This window comes from Sarcophilus harrisii, chromosome 4, assembly GCF_902635505.1.
Source record: "Sarcophilus harrisii chromosome 4, mSarHar1.11, whole genome shotgun sequence".
Classification (NCBI taxonomy): Eukaryota; Metazoa; Chordata; class Mammalia; order Dasyuromorphia; family Dasyuridae; genus Sarcophilus; species Sarcophilus harrisii.
In genome coordinates, this window is record NC_045429.1 from 320,722,791 (window position 1) to 320,738,054 (window position 15,264).

At 44.8% G+C, this 15,264-nt stretch overlaps 2 protein-coding genes across 4 annotated transcripts; one reads left to right on the forward strand and one right to left on the reverse strand.

Moving 5' to 3' along the window:
* The first annotated feature begins 3,479 nt into the window (after window positions 1-3,479).
* MRPS7 (mitochondrial ribosomal protein S7) lies at window positions 3,480-7,227 on the forward strand. The gene is made up of 5 exons (XM_003768473.3): window positions 3,480-3,618; window positions 4,672-4,863; window positions 4,984-5,047; window positions 5,407-5,574; window positions 6,312-7,227. Exons 1-5 carry the CDS (start codon window positions 3,503-3,505, stop codon window positions 6,531-6,533), a joined length of 762 nt encoding a protein of 253 aa, XP_003768521.2. The 5' UTR covers window positions 3,480-3,502; the 3' UTR covers window positions 6,534-7,227.
* Window positions 7,029-12,872, reverse strand: MIF4GD (MIF4G domain containing). 3 transcript variants are annotated; one of them, XM_023502531.2, is made up of 7 exons: window positions 12,694-12,870; window positions 12,048-12,167; window positions 11,209-11,346; window positions 9,596-9,705; window positions 9,128-9,283; window positions 8,690-8,782; window positions 7,029-8,303 (listed from the first exon to the last, which is right to left on the reverse strand). In XM_023502531.2, the coding sequence occupies exons 3-7, from the start codon at window positions 11,288-11,290 to the stop codon at window positions 8,076-8,078; spliced, it is 669 nt and encodes a 222-aa protein (XP_023358299.1). In that variant the 5' UTR covers window positions 11,291-11,346; window positions 12,048-12,167; window positions 12,694-12,870; the 3' UTR covers window positions 7,029-8,075. The 3 variants fall into 3 exon arrangements, with proteins under 3 accessions (XP_023358299.1, XP_003768519.1, XP_023358300.1); XM_003768471.4 differs by lacking the exon at window positions 12,048-12,167; XM_023502532.2 differs by lacking the exons at window positions 8,690-8,782; window positions 12,048-12,167 and having other exon boundaries at window positions 12,694-12,872.
* Window positions 12,873-15,264: the final 2,392 nt, after the last annotated feature.

Sequence of the window (15,264 nt, forward strand, 5' to 3'; positions counted from 1 at the left end):
TATACCTCAACAACGATACTGTATAAGGATGTATTCTGATGGAAGTGGATTTCTTTGACAAAGAGAAGATCTAACTTAGTTTCAATTGATCTATGATGGACAGAAGCAGCTACACCCAAAGAAAGAACACTAGGAAATGAATGTAAAACTGTTTGCATTTTTGTTCTTCTTCCTGGGTTATTTATACCTTCTGAATCTAATTCTTTCTGTGCAACAAGAGAACTGTTTGGTTCTGCACACATATATTGTATCTAGGATATACTGTGACATATTTAACTGTTTGCCATTTTGGAGAGGGGGTGGAGGGAGGGAGGGGAAAAATTGAAACAGAAGTGAGTGAAAGGGATAATGTTGTAAAAAATTACCCTGATATGGGTTCTGTCAATAAAAAGTTATAATTATTTTAAAAAAAGAAAGAAAAGAAATGCCTGGCACCCAATGATGGAGTGTTCATGGGATAAGAAAGAAGCCCCAAAGGCACTGGATGGAAGAGTACAGGTAAATGTTGAAGCTTAAGGTAGAAGAATGGAAAGGTGGGTAGGGGTTAGATTATAAAGGACTTTGAATGCCAGAGAATTTTGTATTTGTCCTGGAAGCAAAAGAAAGCCACTGAAGAGTTTAGTGAGTAAGATCAGACCAACTGATGAGGTACTGAATGGACAGAGAGAAACTAAAGTGATCCCTGAGGCAAGCACAGAGAAGGCACTGATAGAGATCTCTATCAGTTTAGCTTCATGATTCCACCCTCTGGGGAGGTCATCCAGTCTGAAATCCAAGTTATGTCAAATCCCTGAGACCCATCCTCTGTAGGGATCTCTAGCAGTCTCACCTTGCCATGCCTTGTCAGACATCTCAGGCATATTCCTGAGATTAAATTTTCCCTATAAAATCTACTTGTGGGCCATTGGCTGCTGCCTTCCTTTGGGTCAGTTTGCCTCTTCCAGTAGATCACCAATCTACTCTACCTCCTGGTGTCTTTTCCCTTTCCCTTCCCCCATGCCATGTAGTATCTCCCTTAACACTGCCATGCTTCCCAACCCCACTTCTCTTAACAGCTAACTCTTTTTAGACTGCTAAGTCCCTTTCAGAATTTAGCCTGCCAGCTAAGGGCATGCCCCAACCTCATGGGGTGCTCCCCTTCTATTGAGTAATTGTGAGTTCCACTCAGGAACTTGTCTTTCATATGCTCTCCCAACTCTATTTCACATTTACCATTACCAATATCTATTGTATCCCTTCATTTTATCCGTAAACTCTTCTCTAAATAAATCTACCTTTTGCTAAAAAAGAGAATGGCCATTGTGAATTCTTCACATGACAACCCCAATTTTTGGCGCTTACCATCTGGTGCCTACATCACCTACATCATTTTGGTGACGAATCCACAAGACTATGCTTCAGGAAAATCACTTTAGAAGCTGAATGGAGAATGGACTACAGCAGTGGTTCTCAAAGTATGGTCTAGAGAATCCTGGGGATCTCTGAAACCCTTTTGGAGGGTCTACAAATTCAAAAATAGTTTTTATTTCCAATATGGTAAATGTCTATAAATATAATCCAGATAAAAATACTTCGGAGAGAGCCTCAGTAATTTTTAATAGGATAAAGATACTGAAAACAAAAGTTTGAGAACCACTGGACTACAGTAAGGAGAAACTTGAGGCAAGCAGACCCACCAGCAGACTATTGTAATAGTCCAGGCTTAAGGTGATGAAGGCCTGCACAACAGTGGTGACAATGTCAGAGAGAAGGGGTCATCTTTGAGAAATGTTGCAAAGGTGAAATTGCAGACTTTGGTAACATTGGGTTGTGTGAGAAATAAATCCATTGGACGTGGGAGGGGTGAAGTCTTTATTTTTTAAAAAGTCTTTAATTACAGAGTAGGCAGGAGTAAGCATCCTATAGAACAGAAACTCTTGGAAGCAACAAAAGAGTCTTTTTTTATACCTGAAAAACAAGTTCCTCCCCAAATGCCCCACTGACTGAGTACCATTAATCGACAGTGAGGAAGATCCAAGAGAATGGGGATAGAAAAGGGCCCTTGACCTGTATGCGCACGAATGTTTGTGGCAGCCCTTTTTGTAGTGGCTAGAAACTGGAAACTGAATGGATGTCCATCAGTTGGAGAATGGCTGAATAAATTGTGGTATATGAAAATTATGGAATATTACTGTTCTGTAAGAAATGACCAACAGGATGATTTCAGAAAGGCCTGGAGAGACTTACACGAACTGATGCTAAGTGAAATGAGCAGGACCAGGAGATCATTATACACTTCAACAACAATACTAGATGATGACCAGTCCTGATGGATCAGGCCATCCTCAGCAACGAGATCAACCAAATCATTTCTAATGGAGCAGTAATGAACTGAACTAGCTATACCCAGAAAAAGAACTCTGGGAGATGACTAAAAACCATTACATTGAATTCCCAGTCCTAATTTATGCACACCTGCATCTTTGATTTCCTTCACATTAATTGTACAATAATTCAGAGTCTGATTCTTTTTATACAGCAAAATAATGTTTTGGTCATGTATACTTATTGTGTATCTAAGTTATATTTTAATATATTTAACATCTACTGGTCATCCTGCCATTTAGGGGAGGGGGTGGGGGGGGGTAAGAGGTGAAAAATTGGAACAAGAGGTCTGGCAATTGTTAATGCTGTAAAGTTACCCATGTATATATCCTGTAAATTAAAGGCTATTAAATAAAAAATAAAAATTAAAAAAAAAAAAAAAGTTATATGTAATAGAAAAAAAAAAAAAAAAAAAAAAAGAAAAGGGCCCTTGGATTTCACAACTAAGAGATCATTGGTGACAGTTTCTGTGGAGTAATTGTGGAGTAATGAGGACAGAAGTGTCTTTTTAAGGGGTTAGAAATGAGAGAGAAAAATTTCCAATGGAAATCAGCTGTGAAAATTAATATAATTCAACCACCTCCTGGGATTCGCAGTAACTGTGTGTATGTACTCACAAGCTAGGTACAGGATAAATAGTAAACGATTAGCAGAGGGAAGGCTCTGGAATTGCCTCGAGGGGCAGTATCCAGAAAAGGATGGAGGCAGAAGAGAGTTAGCTGGATTTGAAGCAAGTCAGGAGGCAGAGGGAGACATTCCAGGCATAGGGGGATGCTCGGGGTACAGAGATGGTGATCTCAGCGTCAGCAGAGACCCACGTCACTGGATCCAGGCGGGTGGAGGTTGGAGAGCTAAGCGAGAAGGGGACCGTATTGAGGCTTGTCTAAAATCCCACAAGGACGTTTACAAAGTGTGTATCACTGGAACGCAAGTGCCTCTGGCTGGGAGACGATCTTCCTAACCGCTAAGTCAGAGGGGTTCCCAATAGAGCGTTGCCTTCGGGCAGGATGAGGTGGATCACGTGGATTGGGTTGGATTGCATTTTCTGACAAGATGCTGGAATGGGAAAGGCGGGGCGTTAGGATGAAATGTCGCGAGAGTTCGCAAGTCCGCTCAGGCAAGCCGGCGGACAGCCCCGATGGGGCTTGGCAGAGTCCTGGAGCCGGCCAAGATGGCTGCCCCCATGGCGAGCTCGGCGCGCTGCCTCTGGAGGCTGGGAGCCGGAGTACGGAGGACTCTCCAGCCTCTACCGGGGTGAGAGGATATGCGTCGGGGGCAGAGGGGCGGAGGATGAGTGGATCATCAGTGTGTGCTTGGCGACGGCGCCAGCCCCGGGCCCTCGGGGATCTGTCCCGGACTGGGGAGGGAGGAATGAGGCTTTCCCTCCTCCCATCTCCATCCCCGCCTCGCTTAGTGCGGCCCTGCCCCGCTCAATGCGTCCCTGCTTGGAAGTAGGTGGAGCCCCGGCTTCACCCTGGGGCGGGAGCCGGCCGGAGATGGACCGCCCCGCCCCCGCCCCCGCCCATTGCGGAGAAGGAAACTGGAGAGGAGAAGTGACTTGTGCAAGGTCACGCAGTGGCTGTTAGAAGTCTGCTGGAAGCTCAGAGCTGTGCAGGGTTTGGAAGCGTGCCCAGCGCCCCGCACGCTGTAGGCGCTACATAAATGCTGTCCTGTGCACGGCACTTGGCTCGCTCCAACAAATGCGCGCTGTCATTATTACTTAAGTGGGATCTTCCCTTCCCTCCCGGAACCTGGCACGGAACGGACGTTTAGTAGTGCTTGGCGCATAGTAGGGGCTATATAAAAATGCCCGCTTCCTGCCGGGAGCAGCTGCTCACTTTCATACCGCGTCTCGGGGTTTGCAAAGAGTTTTACTTATTTTGTCTCTAATGATCCTCCCGCCCGGGGGTGGAGGTGCTTTTATTGTTCTCATTTTACAGTTGAGAAAAGGGAGGCAAACAAGTTAAGAGTCAGGGCTACTTTGTTAGTGCCTGAGCCTGGAATTGAATTCTGGTCCTTCGGAGGCCAGGGCTAGAGCTTTCTTCAGTGCACACTAGAAAACCAGAATTCCCTTTGCTTAAATTCCAGTGGGCAAACTGGCCTCACATCTGGGCTCTTGGCACTCGTGAAGATAAGTTTAATTAAAAATTGGAATCGGGAAATCTGGGCTTACTACCCAACTCCGACTCTACTCTATGCCTAAAGTTGGGCAAGTCATTTCTCTTGACCTGCACCATGAGGGATTTAGACTCGAAGAAATTGTCATTTTCAGTCCCTTCAAACTCATGATTTCTTGTCCCCCCCTAGACTGACACAGGTGAGATGGAGCCGCTATGATATTAATTATAAGGAACCCCAGCTTAATAAAGACTACTACCTTAAGCCCTTGGAGAAGCTGACTGAGGAGGAGAAGTTTGAGCGGGATCTCAGAACCACACAGATCTTCAAAGCTCCCCCACCATCAAAGACAAGCTCTTTGTTTGAAGACCCAGTGATCAGGTTAGACCCACATGATACTCTCTTCTGTCCATGGACAAGGACAGTTTTTGGGGAAGGTCTAAAATAAGGGGCTCACTGTGTGCTTGTAGAGTCCTGAATATTTTGTTTTTCTTCTTGAAGTAAATTCATCAACATGATGATGAAAGGAGGAAACAAAGTACTGGCCAGATCCCTGATGACTGAGGTAAGGTGAACATTCCCTGTCCTGTCCCTTTGTCTCCTCATTTCTTCCCCCCCCCCCCATTCTCTCAGCTCAGCCTCAAAGGAGAACAATTAGTGCACTTGGTACTGAATGGACTATCAGGGGTCATATCAACAGCAGCCAGGGCTGAATAGAATAGAATGAACTGAGTGTTCCATTCCAAAGGATCTTTAGCAAAAGACTTGACAGTCCTCCAAGGGGAGAAAGAGATCTGTATGGGAGAAGAGGAAGGAGAGGCTGCAATGAGGTAGGAAAGGCCCAAGGAAATGACTGGGAATATTCAGCTAAGTGGGGCTAATTAACCCTTCAGGGAATTTCCCACCCTTGTATTTCCATTCCAGACTCTGGAACTCCTCAAGAGAAAGCAATTTCAAAAATACCACGAAGCCACTGCAGAGCAGCGGGAATCCATTGAATGCAACCCTTACACAATCTTCCACCAAGCCCTACAGAACTGTCAGCCTGTCCTAGGCCTGGTCAGCATTTTGAAAGGTGGCCGCTTCTATCAGGTGAGCAAGAGGAAATATAGTGACTTCATGGTTGCCCTGTTTTTTCATGATTGAAAGGTCTTTGAGGGTAGCCATTATCAATTGTTCATACCATTTAGTGTGTCCATATAATGTGTCCTGGGAGAGAGGTGGATATGAAATATAGATTTCATTCTTATTTTCAAAAAGCCCATAATCTTTTTTTTTTTTTTTTTAACATCACCTTAAATGATTAGGAGGCAAATCTTGATATTCTTGTTCTCCATATTTTACCTTTTCATGTCCTATATTGTTAGAACTTGCCTTTCTACAGGGGTTCCTTTTACACAATATTCTCCCCTCTCTGTGCTTTTGCATTGGAGGGCCCCATACTTGGGATGCTCTTCTCCCTCAATTCTGCTCCTTGAAATCTATAGCCTCCAAGCTCAGTTCAAGAGCCAGATCCTAGGAAGCCCTTAGTCTATGGTTTGTATTTCCTGTGTGACAAGAGTATAGATTGTTGTCATTCAAGAGCATACTAGCTTCTTGAGGACAGGGACTATCTTTTTGTATCCCCAACATCTAGCACTGTATTTGGTATATAAAAGGCACTTAATAAATGCTTATTGAGTCCTGGACGTTACATTTTTGTTGCTTTGGCTTCCCTTGGATGGATCAGGCATCCCTTGGGGTCTTTGCCAGTGGCAGACCCAGCCCCTGCTGCAGCATCTTACTTAGTTTCTTTTATCTCATTATTCCCTTCTTCTTATGCAAAATAGGTCCCAGCCCCTCTGACTGAGAAGCGCAGAAGCTTCTTGGCTATGAAATGGATGATTCTAGAATGCCGGGAGAAGAAACCTCGCCGAATGCTAATGCCAGAAAAGCTGTCTCATGAGTTACTGGAGGCCTTTCACAACCAAGGCCCTGTCGTCAAGAAGAAGCATGAGTTGCACAAGATGGCAGAAGCTAACCGAGCCTTTGCCCACTACCGTTGGTGGTAAAAGGTGGAAAGGCTTGAGCCCCAAGGTGAGAACCTGATACCATGTGCTCAGCCTTCTGCCTTTCTGCTGTTGGACTTCTGCTGTTGGAAGGTTAATCAGAGCAGAGAAAGATCATTTTTTTTTTTTTTTTTTACCACTTGCGTAGAGGGTATCACCAACCATGGAGGTTTCAATTTGAATGGTTAGAATTAATTGTAATGCAATAGCTCCAAATCTCCCCTCTTGTAATCTTGCCATTCTCAGCTGTTCTTAACAGAAATGATAGTAAATAATCCATTTAGTACCAGTTGGTAAAAGGCCGGTAAAATGTATGGGGGAGACATGCGAGTAACATTACTCAAGCATGCCATCCTATTTGGCTTCTTCTCCTCACCCTCATGTCACATTGCCTTCATAAGGAGGAAAGGACACAGGCTTCATTCAGCTCTGCAGAGCTATGTTTCCTTTGCCTCAATTCTAGTCGAACCTTTGGCTTTTGGAAAAAAAGAGGCAGCATTCACTTTAGAAAAGGTTTACTAGAAAAGTCTACACTGGTTCATAATAAATTATATATATGATATATATATATTTTTAAATCCCACGCTGAACCAGTGTTTTGGTCAGCAGCTCATTAAAACTCGTCTGGATAAAATACCCTTGTTCCCCAAGTCATTTTTATACAAAAATTATTTTAAAAAAACAAACAAAAAAAAAACAATAAAGCCAGTTTCTAGCACTACTTGTGCTCTGGAGCCTTGGCTTCTTTACCTGACACAGCCTCTTGGCTTTGGAAGCATCCCTTTCATACAGGAAGTTCAAAAACCAGGCTTCAGTTCTGTTATTGGACTTATATTCTCCCTTCGATGTTTTGCCTTTTGAAGATTTCAAAGCATCCTCCTGACCACTGAATTGTTCATTTTACATATCAGGAAGCTGAGGCATCAAGAGAGAAGATGCACTGATGGTTGTATAGTGCAAGGATGGTGGGTTGTCCTTCACTACCCAATTCCATATTGGGGGGGCAGGAAGGAAATGGGCTGAAAGTCAGGAGTCATGTTCTCTCATTTAGTTGAGGCACTAGGGTGTTATAGATAGTGCATTGGAATTATAATTGGGAAGACTTGGGTTTGAATGCTGTTTCAAACATTTATATTACCTGTGTGAACCATGGGCAAATTAAATTCTCTGAGCCCCAGTTTTCTTATCTATAAAACAAGGAGGTTGAGCTTATTTTCTGAGGTTCTTTTTAGCTCTTACAACTATGTTTCTCTAAAGTTGAAGTACAATAGAGTAAAGCAGTATGCTACCTCCCCTCACCTCTTTGGATGAGTTAAAAGGTCAGAAGTGCTTGACAGGAAGAAAGTTGCTAAGGGCAGGACTATGGGAAGCCCAAAACTTGGAGTTGGGGAGACCCTGTAGTAGTAGACAGCTCAAAAGAAAGAAAACGCTGGGGATACAAGTTCAGATGTATGGACCTGAGCCTGGGACTTAGTCTTGGTGAAAGTAATATGTGTATAAGCCTTCTGGAAGGTGCTGGTGAGTGGGCCCTGAGGCTGGGCTAACCTAGTCTGAAACCTCACTGTAATAATATTTTTGGGCAGCAGGTGTGGTCCTCCAGCCAGCAGCCCGGAATTCAATAAGCTCCAACAGCAAGAGCTGGGACAGGGAGCTGAGCCCATCCTGGAGCAGGAAGCCGTCCCGTAGCAGACCAAACAGTTCATCCATCCTCTGTCCATTCATTTTCTCTAGCTGTTCTCCAATTCGGTGTAGTTGTAACACCAGGCAGTCCACCTAAAACATTTGGAAAGGGATCCCCTGTGTCCTAGTTCCCCTTTCCCCTCCCTCTCCAACTGGGAATAATTTCATTTTCTGGGACCCTGTGATTCCACATCTCATCCTTGCTTCCCTTTTAAGATTGTTTCTTAGTTGGATTGCCCCTGCTCCTCTCTCTTAATTAACCAGCCCTCCTCCCCCTACTCTTTGTGATGACTTTCTGCCCTTCCTGGGCAACACCCTTTTAGTGGAGCTTTTAGACTTTTGCCCCAGAGAACAGGTTACAAAGCCCTGACTGGAAAAGTCCTGAGCTTTCTGAGAAGAGCTAAATGTCCTCCCTGCTCTTTTAGCAGCTCTGGCATCCACTGCTTCCTCTCCCTATCACCTAGGCTAGAAGGGCTTACCTCCTCCTCCTTGTGTAGGCTATCAGGCTGTGCCAGTCGAAAAAGGCAATCATAGACAGGGTTGACCAAAGCCATCATGGGCATGTTGTTTACCTGATGGAGGAGGGGCCCAAAACACTGCAGTTAGTTGGGAGAGAGGCCCCATAAGCCAGATCCATTAGGAACAGTCCTAATCCAGAAAGGGCTGAGCTCACCAGACCACTAGGATGGCCAGTTTTAGGAAAAGAGCCCTTGGTGTCACAAACACAGAGGCACTTGACCTCAGATAGTAATGGGGTCTCAGGCTCTAGCCCTGTTACCATGAACTACCCTTTAGTGGAGTGGGGGGGTGGGTGGCAGACCCTCCCTCCCACCCCCAAAAACAGCTTAGTGGTTTGTTGTGGTTTAGAGAAAGGAACCACAGGGTCAGAGGAAGTGGATGGTTTTAACTAGGCTCACCCTCAGGTAGTCAAAGATGTTGCAGATGAAGGTGACATAGCAGACCCAGCCCTGCAGGGATCGAGCTCGGAGCTGCTCCCGGGCCTGGTACTCCTGCTGCAGCCGGTTGAGGAGGCCCCGACGGAAGACGCTCTGGCTGGCTTGCTTGCTCTCTGCCTGTGACCCAGGGAAGGTGAGGTAAGCCCAGATGTACATGGGGATTTCATCCATGATATCTGTGGCTGAAGTCCTCCCTTCTTTGGTTTTCTTCTGCTCCTAGAAGAATTTCACTTTCCCTACATTGACAATTGGGCTGGAAGCTATATAGTCTCTGGGCAGGAAGGTTTCCCCAGGGGCCTTTAGAAACTTCTTTCCTGTCTTTCCTCAGCTAGCCTAGAGGTACCTGCCTATTTGCTAGTACCTTTTGGGGAGGAGGGGGGCACTCCCCTAGCCACCAACTGTCCCAGATACCCTCCCCCACCCCAAGACCTGAATGATGGTGTAGCAAATTCGTCCGGCTTCCTTGCTGAACATACAGTCTTTCAGGGATTGGTCCACAATCACATTGGCCACTTTCTCCAAATCCACAGCACCAGGTTCTAGGGATGAGGGTAAGAGAGGTAGTCCACAGATAGAGGTGCACTTTCTATTTCTATCGTGCCCCTCCGTCAGTAGCTCTGCCTAAGAACCCAGGCACAGGACATCTGTTAAGTGCCCTAGTGCACAAAACTGTTGGATTTAGAGTTTGAACCTTGTCTCGGAAGCTGGTTGTGTGACCCTGGCAAAATACTTCACCTCTGTGCCTCAGTTTCCTTATCTATACAGTGAGGATAACACCACCACCTACTTCACAGTGAGAATCAAATGAGATAACACATTAAGCATTTTGCAAACTTTAGAGTGCTATAAATGCTATTTCTTGTGGATGCGCTAGCTATGTACTTCTTCTTTGCTATATAAGGCACCAGACATTTTTTCACCAAAGGTCTGTTTTAGGGCACAGGTATGAAGAAGGGACCTGAGGAGAGCTGGTTACATTATAGCAAAAGCCAAGAGTAAGAATGTAAATGTCTCCAGAGTAGAGACTCTTTTACTAGCAAAGTTCTGGGTCACTTGATGAACCAGTAAAAACATAAGCTCAGATTCCTTTGGCATGAGTGCTACTTCCATTGGAGAAAACCATCACTTCTCTTGTCCTTGGTGGTGGTTTTCAAGGTAGTGTGGTTAAAGTTTATGAATCCATATTATGAGCTCATACAGATCTACTTCTTGGCTGGCCCTTGGACAGGCACAGCCAGTGTCCAAGTCCATCTTTGTTCAGGGACTTAAGAGAGCTTCTATTCTGTTTCTGTTGACATAACTGTTGAGATTATGGTTCTCTTTACTACAAGGAATTAGAGTAGGATTTACTGATTAGAAGGCATATTTTTCTCCCTCTAAAATACTGGCCTAAATGTCTCTTTAATATCTTCTTACTTGATGAATCCCTTAAATGCTTTGAAATGCATGCCTGTTTCTGGAGCCATGTCTGAGCTCAAAACCTGCTCACTTCAAGATTGTGATTTGGAGGCAGCAAAGTGATTTAATGTAGAACATCAGCCTTGAAGTTCCTGTGTGAAGCTGAGTGAGTCACTTAACCCAACTACTCCCCCCAAAAAAGGGATTGTGTGATTTCATCCAAGCAGGTATTTTCTTTCTAAAGCAGATCATGATAATCTCCAGGAGTACCTAACAGCTAGCAGGCATTTATTAGCAATTGAATTTTACAAGATTTTGAGTTGTTGTGGCCAAAAAAGTTGGCCTTTATGGCCAACTCTCCAAATCAAATAGTCAACAAATATTAAGTGTCTATGTATGATGTGCCACGCACTGGGAGAGGCAAAAGATGCAGCCATTTAAAATTAATCTTTGCTTTCCAATTCAAAGATCTTGAAGTTTTTTATTCACTAATAAGGTATTAAACTGGATGAAAGCCATTCTCAGATTCCATTTCTTTGCAAGTGTAATTAAGGTAGGTGATAGGTCTGCTCTGGCACCAGTTGCCCAACCTCTGCTCCTGCTCAGTGGTCCCCTTCTCTTCCCCTCCCCCCATTCCTTCTCACCTTTGAGGGCAGTTTTCAATAACCTCTGGGTCTCGGCATCAAAGGAATGTATTTCATATTCTTCTCGGCCTGGCTCACCCATGACTGCCCAGTTTAACTCCAGCAGCAGCCAGGAGACAGGGTTATTAGTTGGCAGTACTGGAGGGGTGGTAAGGAGAGAGGGATTGTCATAGGATCAATTAGTCACACAGCATCTATTAAGTACCTACTATATGTTAGGCACTGTGCTTGACAGAAGATATACAAGTACAAAGAATGATACTCGCAGTGAGCTAGAAAAGACATACAAATAAAAATACAGTATAAATATAAAAATTAACACAGAAAATATTTAAATACAAGGTAGTTTGGAAGAGAAGATACTAAGAGAACTTCATGACGATTTTGAATCATGAAATTAGAGGGGGCCTTGGAAGTAAAGCCCAACCTCATGTTACAGGTGTGCAAAGGGAGGTAAGGGTTACTAGAGATTAAAAGATACGCCCAGAGTCACCAGACAGTAGAAAGCAATGACAGTAGTCAAGTAAATCCAGTGCCTTCTACAGAACACACAGCTTCAGCTGAGGACCATGTTAATTCACCCTTCATCCTCCTTTTGGGGAGGAGGAGGAGAAGCAGGAAGAAATGTTAGCCTCTCTAAACCAGGTATTTAAAAAAAAAAAAACAACCCCAACTTGGTTCCTAATGTTGACCTGAAACGAAAGAGTTAAAACATTTGGGAAAAATTAAGATAATCCTCCAATCTTGGATGGGGAGAGCTCATTTCTTGTCACTGATAGGATGCTTTTTGGGGGCTCACAGTCCTGTTGGACTGGACAGGTAGATAACTGGTTGGATACCTGGAATTCCACCTCATTCTGGAAGCTCTGCCCAAGCCGAAGTCACACTCCATCTGCCTCAAAGCACAGAGCTCAGCACAATTCCAAACTTCTGATACACCCTTATTCCCAGGAGGGAACCTGACAAGGGGTAAAGGCTTCCGCTTAGCCAGCTTCCAATGACTGGACTCCGCAGGTCCTGTCCCACCTGGGCTCTAAGGCCTTTCCCTAACAGTCGCTCCTGCCTTCAGTCAGCCCTGCTTCACTCACTGAGCCACAGGGCCTCCCAACAGGACTACGGGGGCCACAGCTCCCTTTTCCGTGCATGGGGCTGGCCTAAGTGCAGAAAACTTCTCTGCGGCCACTCGAGCCCCACATGCGCGCTTCTCCCCTGAGGCCCTCAGCCCCGGATTGGCGGTCCTTCCCTCCCCGGTGCCAGACACCAGTCTCTACTTCCCACAGGTCTGCTCCCTGGGACGCCATCCTGGGCAGTAGTCCTGCAGAGCGCGGGGGCGAGCGCGGGGCCGGGGAAGGCGAGGCTTTCCCCATCTCTAGCCTTTCTGAGTGCCCGTAACCCAAGCCCCCCGGGGAGGCTTTGCTGCCTCACCCCCAGCCCCTTTCTCGCTGTCCCCAGCACAGCTGGGAACGCGCGGGGGCCGCCACCCACCTGCCGGGCGAGGCCGTCCCTATCTCCCCGCCGTCCGCGGACGCCGCATCAGCAAGGACACGGTAGGCTCCCCGGCCGGCCCGGGGCTGTAGCGAGCATCCAGCCTGACCCAGCCTCTCCGGTTAGGTCATTTCCGAACGCGCCGGGAGAACTCCGCGGACCCAGCGCAGGGCGAGCGGGGCGGGGCCAGGGCCCGAAAGGCGCCTCGCCAGCGCCGTCTGCCGGCCCCGCGGTCGCTGCGAGCGGGCCCGGGATGCTGCTGCCCGACAGCCAGCCCCAGCTCCGGAATTGGCTGAGACTTGGGCCTGACCTCGGCCTTATAGCTTTTACTTGGCCGAGACCACCTGCTTGCCTGCCCTCCCAGTCTATCTAAAACAACAGCAATAATAAAAATGACAATATCTAAATCAATCTACTTCTTGGGTGCCATACACTCAAACTCCCAATAATTTATTTTACAAATCTAGAAAAAAAATAAAGTTCATCTGGAAGAGCAAAAGGCCAAGAATTTCAAGGGACTTAATGAAAAAGAGAAAGCAAAAGAAGGTACCACATCTGTAGCAGATCTAAAACTATAGCATAAAGCAGCGGTCACCAAAACCATTTAGTACTGGCTAAGAAATAGGCGAGTTGATGAGTGGAATAGGTTAGGTTCACAGGACAAATTAGTCAATAACTATAGTAATCTAGTGTTTTTGAGATAAGAACTCACTATTTGACAAAAATTGCTGGGAAAATTGGAAAGTAGTATGGCAGAAACTAGGCATTGACCCACACCTAACATCATATACTAAGATAAGATGGAAATGGGTCCATGATTTAGATATAGAGTGATATTATAAGCAAATTGGAAGAGCAAAGTATTTTACCTCAGATCTGTGAAGAAGGAACTGATTTGTGGCCACAGAAGAACTGAAAATCATTACTGAACACACAGACAGAAAAGATACTTTTGATTATATTAAGTTTTTGTACAAACAAAACTAATGCAGACAAGATTAGAAGGGAAGCAATAAACTGGGGGAACATTTTTGCATTCAAAGTTTCTGATAAAGGCCTCAGTAATATAGAGAATTGACAACATAAGAATTCAAATAATTCTCCAATTGATAAATGGTCAAAGGATATGAACAGACAATTTTCAGATGAAGAAAATGAAACCATCTCTAGTCATATGAGAATGTGCTCTAAATCACTATTGATCAGAGAAATGCAAATTAAGACAACTCTGAGGTATTACTACACACCTGTCAGATTGGCTAAGACAATAGAAAAAGATAATGATCAATGCTGGAGGGGATGTGGGAAAACTGGGACACTGATACATTGTTAGTGGAACTGTGAATACATCCAGCCATTCTGGAGAGTAGTTTGGAACTTTGTTCAACAAGTTATCAAACTGCATACCCTTTGATCCAGCAGTGTTTCTACTGGGCTTATATCCCAAAGAGATCTTAAAGGAGGGAAAGGCACCCACATGTGCAAAAATGTTTGTGGCAGCCCTGCTTGTAGTGGCTAGAAACTGGAAACCAAGTGGATGCCCATCAGTTGGGGAATGGCTGAATAAATTGTGGTATATGAATATTATGGAATATTATTGTTCTATAAGAAACAACCAGTAGGATTTTAGAGAGGCCTGGAGAGATTTATGTGAACTGGTGCTATGAGAAATGAGCAGAACCAAGAGATCATCTGATACATAGCAACAATGATCAATTCTGATGAATGTGGCTCTCTTCAATGAGATGATTCAGACAAGTTCCAATGATCTTGTGATGAAGTGAGCTACCTATACCCACAGAAAAGAGTGTAGGAACTGAGTGTGATTCACAATATAGCATTTTCACTTTTGTTGTTTACTTGCATTTATTTTCTTTCTCATTTTTTTCCTGTTTGATTTGATTTTTCTTTTTGCTGAGACAATTGGGGTTGTGACTTGCCCAGGGTCACACAGCTAGGAAGTGTTAAGTGTATGAGGCCATTTTTGAACACAGGTCCTCCTGACTTCAGGGCTGGTGCTCTATCCACTGCGCCACTTAGCTGACCCCATTTGATTTTTCTTGTACAGCAATTGTTTAAATATGTATGTATACATTGGCCTTAACATATATTTTTACCATGTTTAAAATATATTGGATTACTTGCTATCTAGGGGAGAGAGTTGGGAGAAGGAAGGAAAAATTGGAACACAAGGCTTTGCAAGGATTAATATTGAAAAATTTATCTATGCATATCTTTTCAAAACTAAAAATCTTTTAAACAGCAGAAACAACAAAACAAAGCTAAAAAAAATTGGATTCAACATAGTAATGAGCCCCAGAGAAAGGGGCTGCTATTCCTGGGGGAATTGGAGATAAATCTGACTCTTTGGCCCTGGGGAAAAGAGCTGCCAAGAGAGTAAGTGCCCTACAGAACTCCGTATGCTTCTCAAAGCACCCATGTGTCTTTACCCCATTATTCTGGCTGCAGTGATAGAACCTGGATGGATGTAGAGGAGGAGGGAATGGGGATTATCAGAAGGTTGGGAAGGAGAGAACCTAGTAATAACTTGGTTAGTTCAAGGAGGGAGGG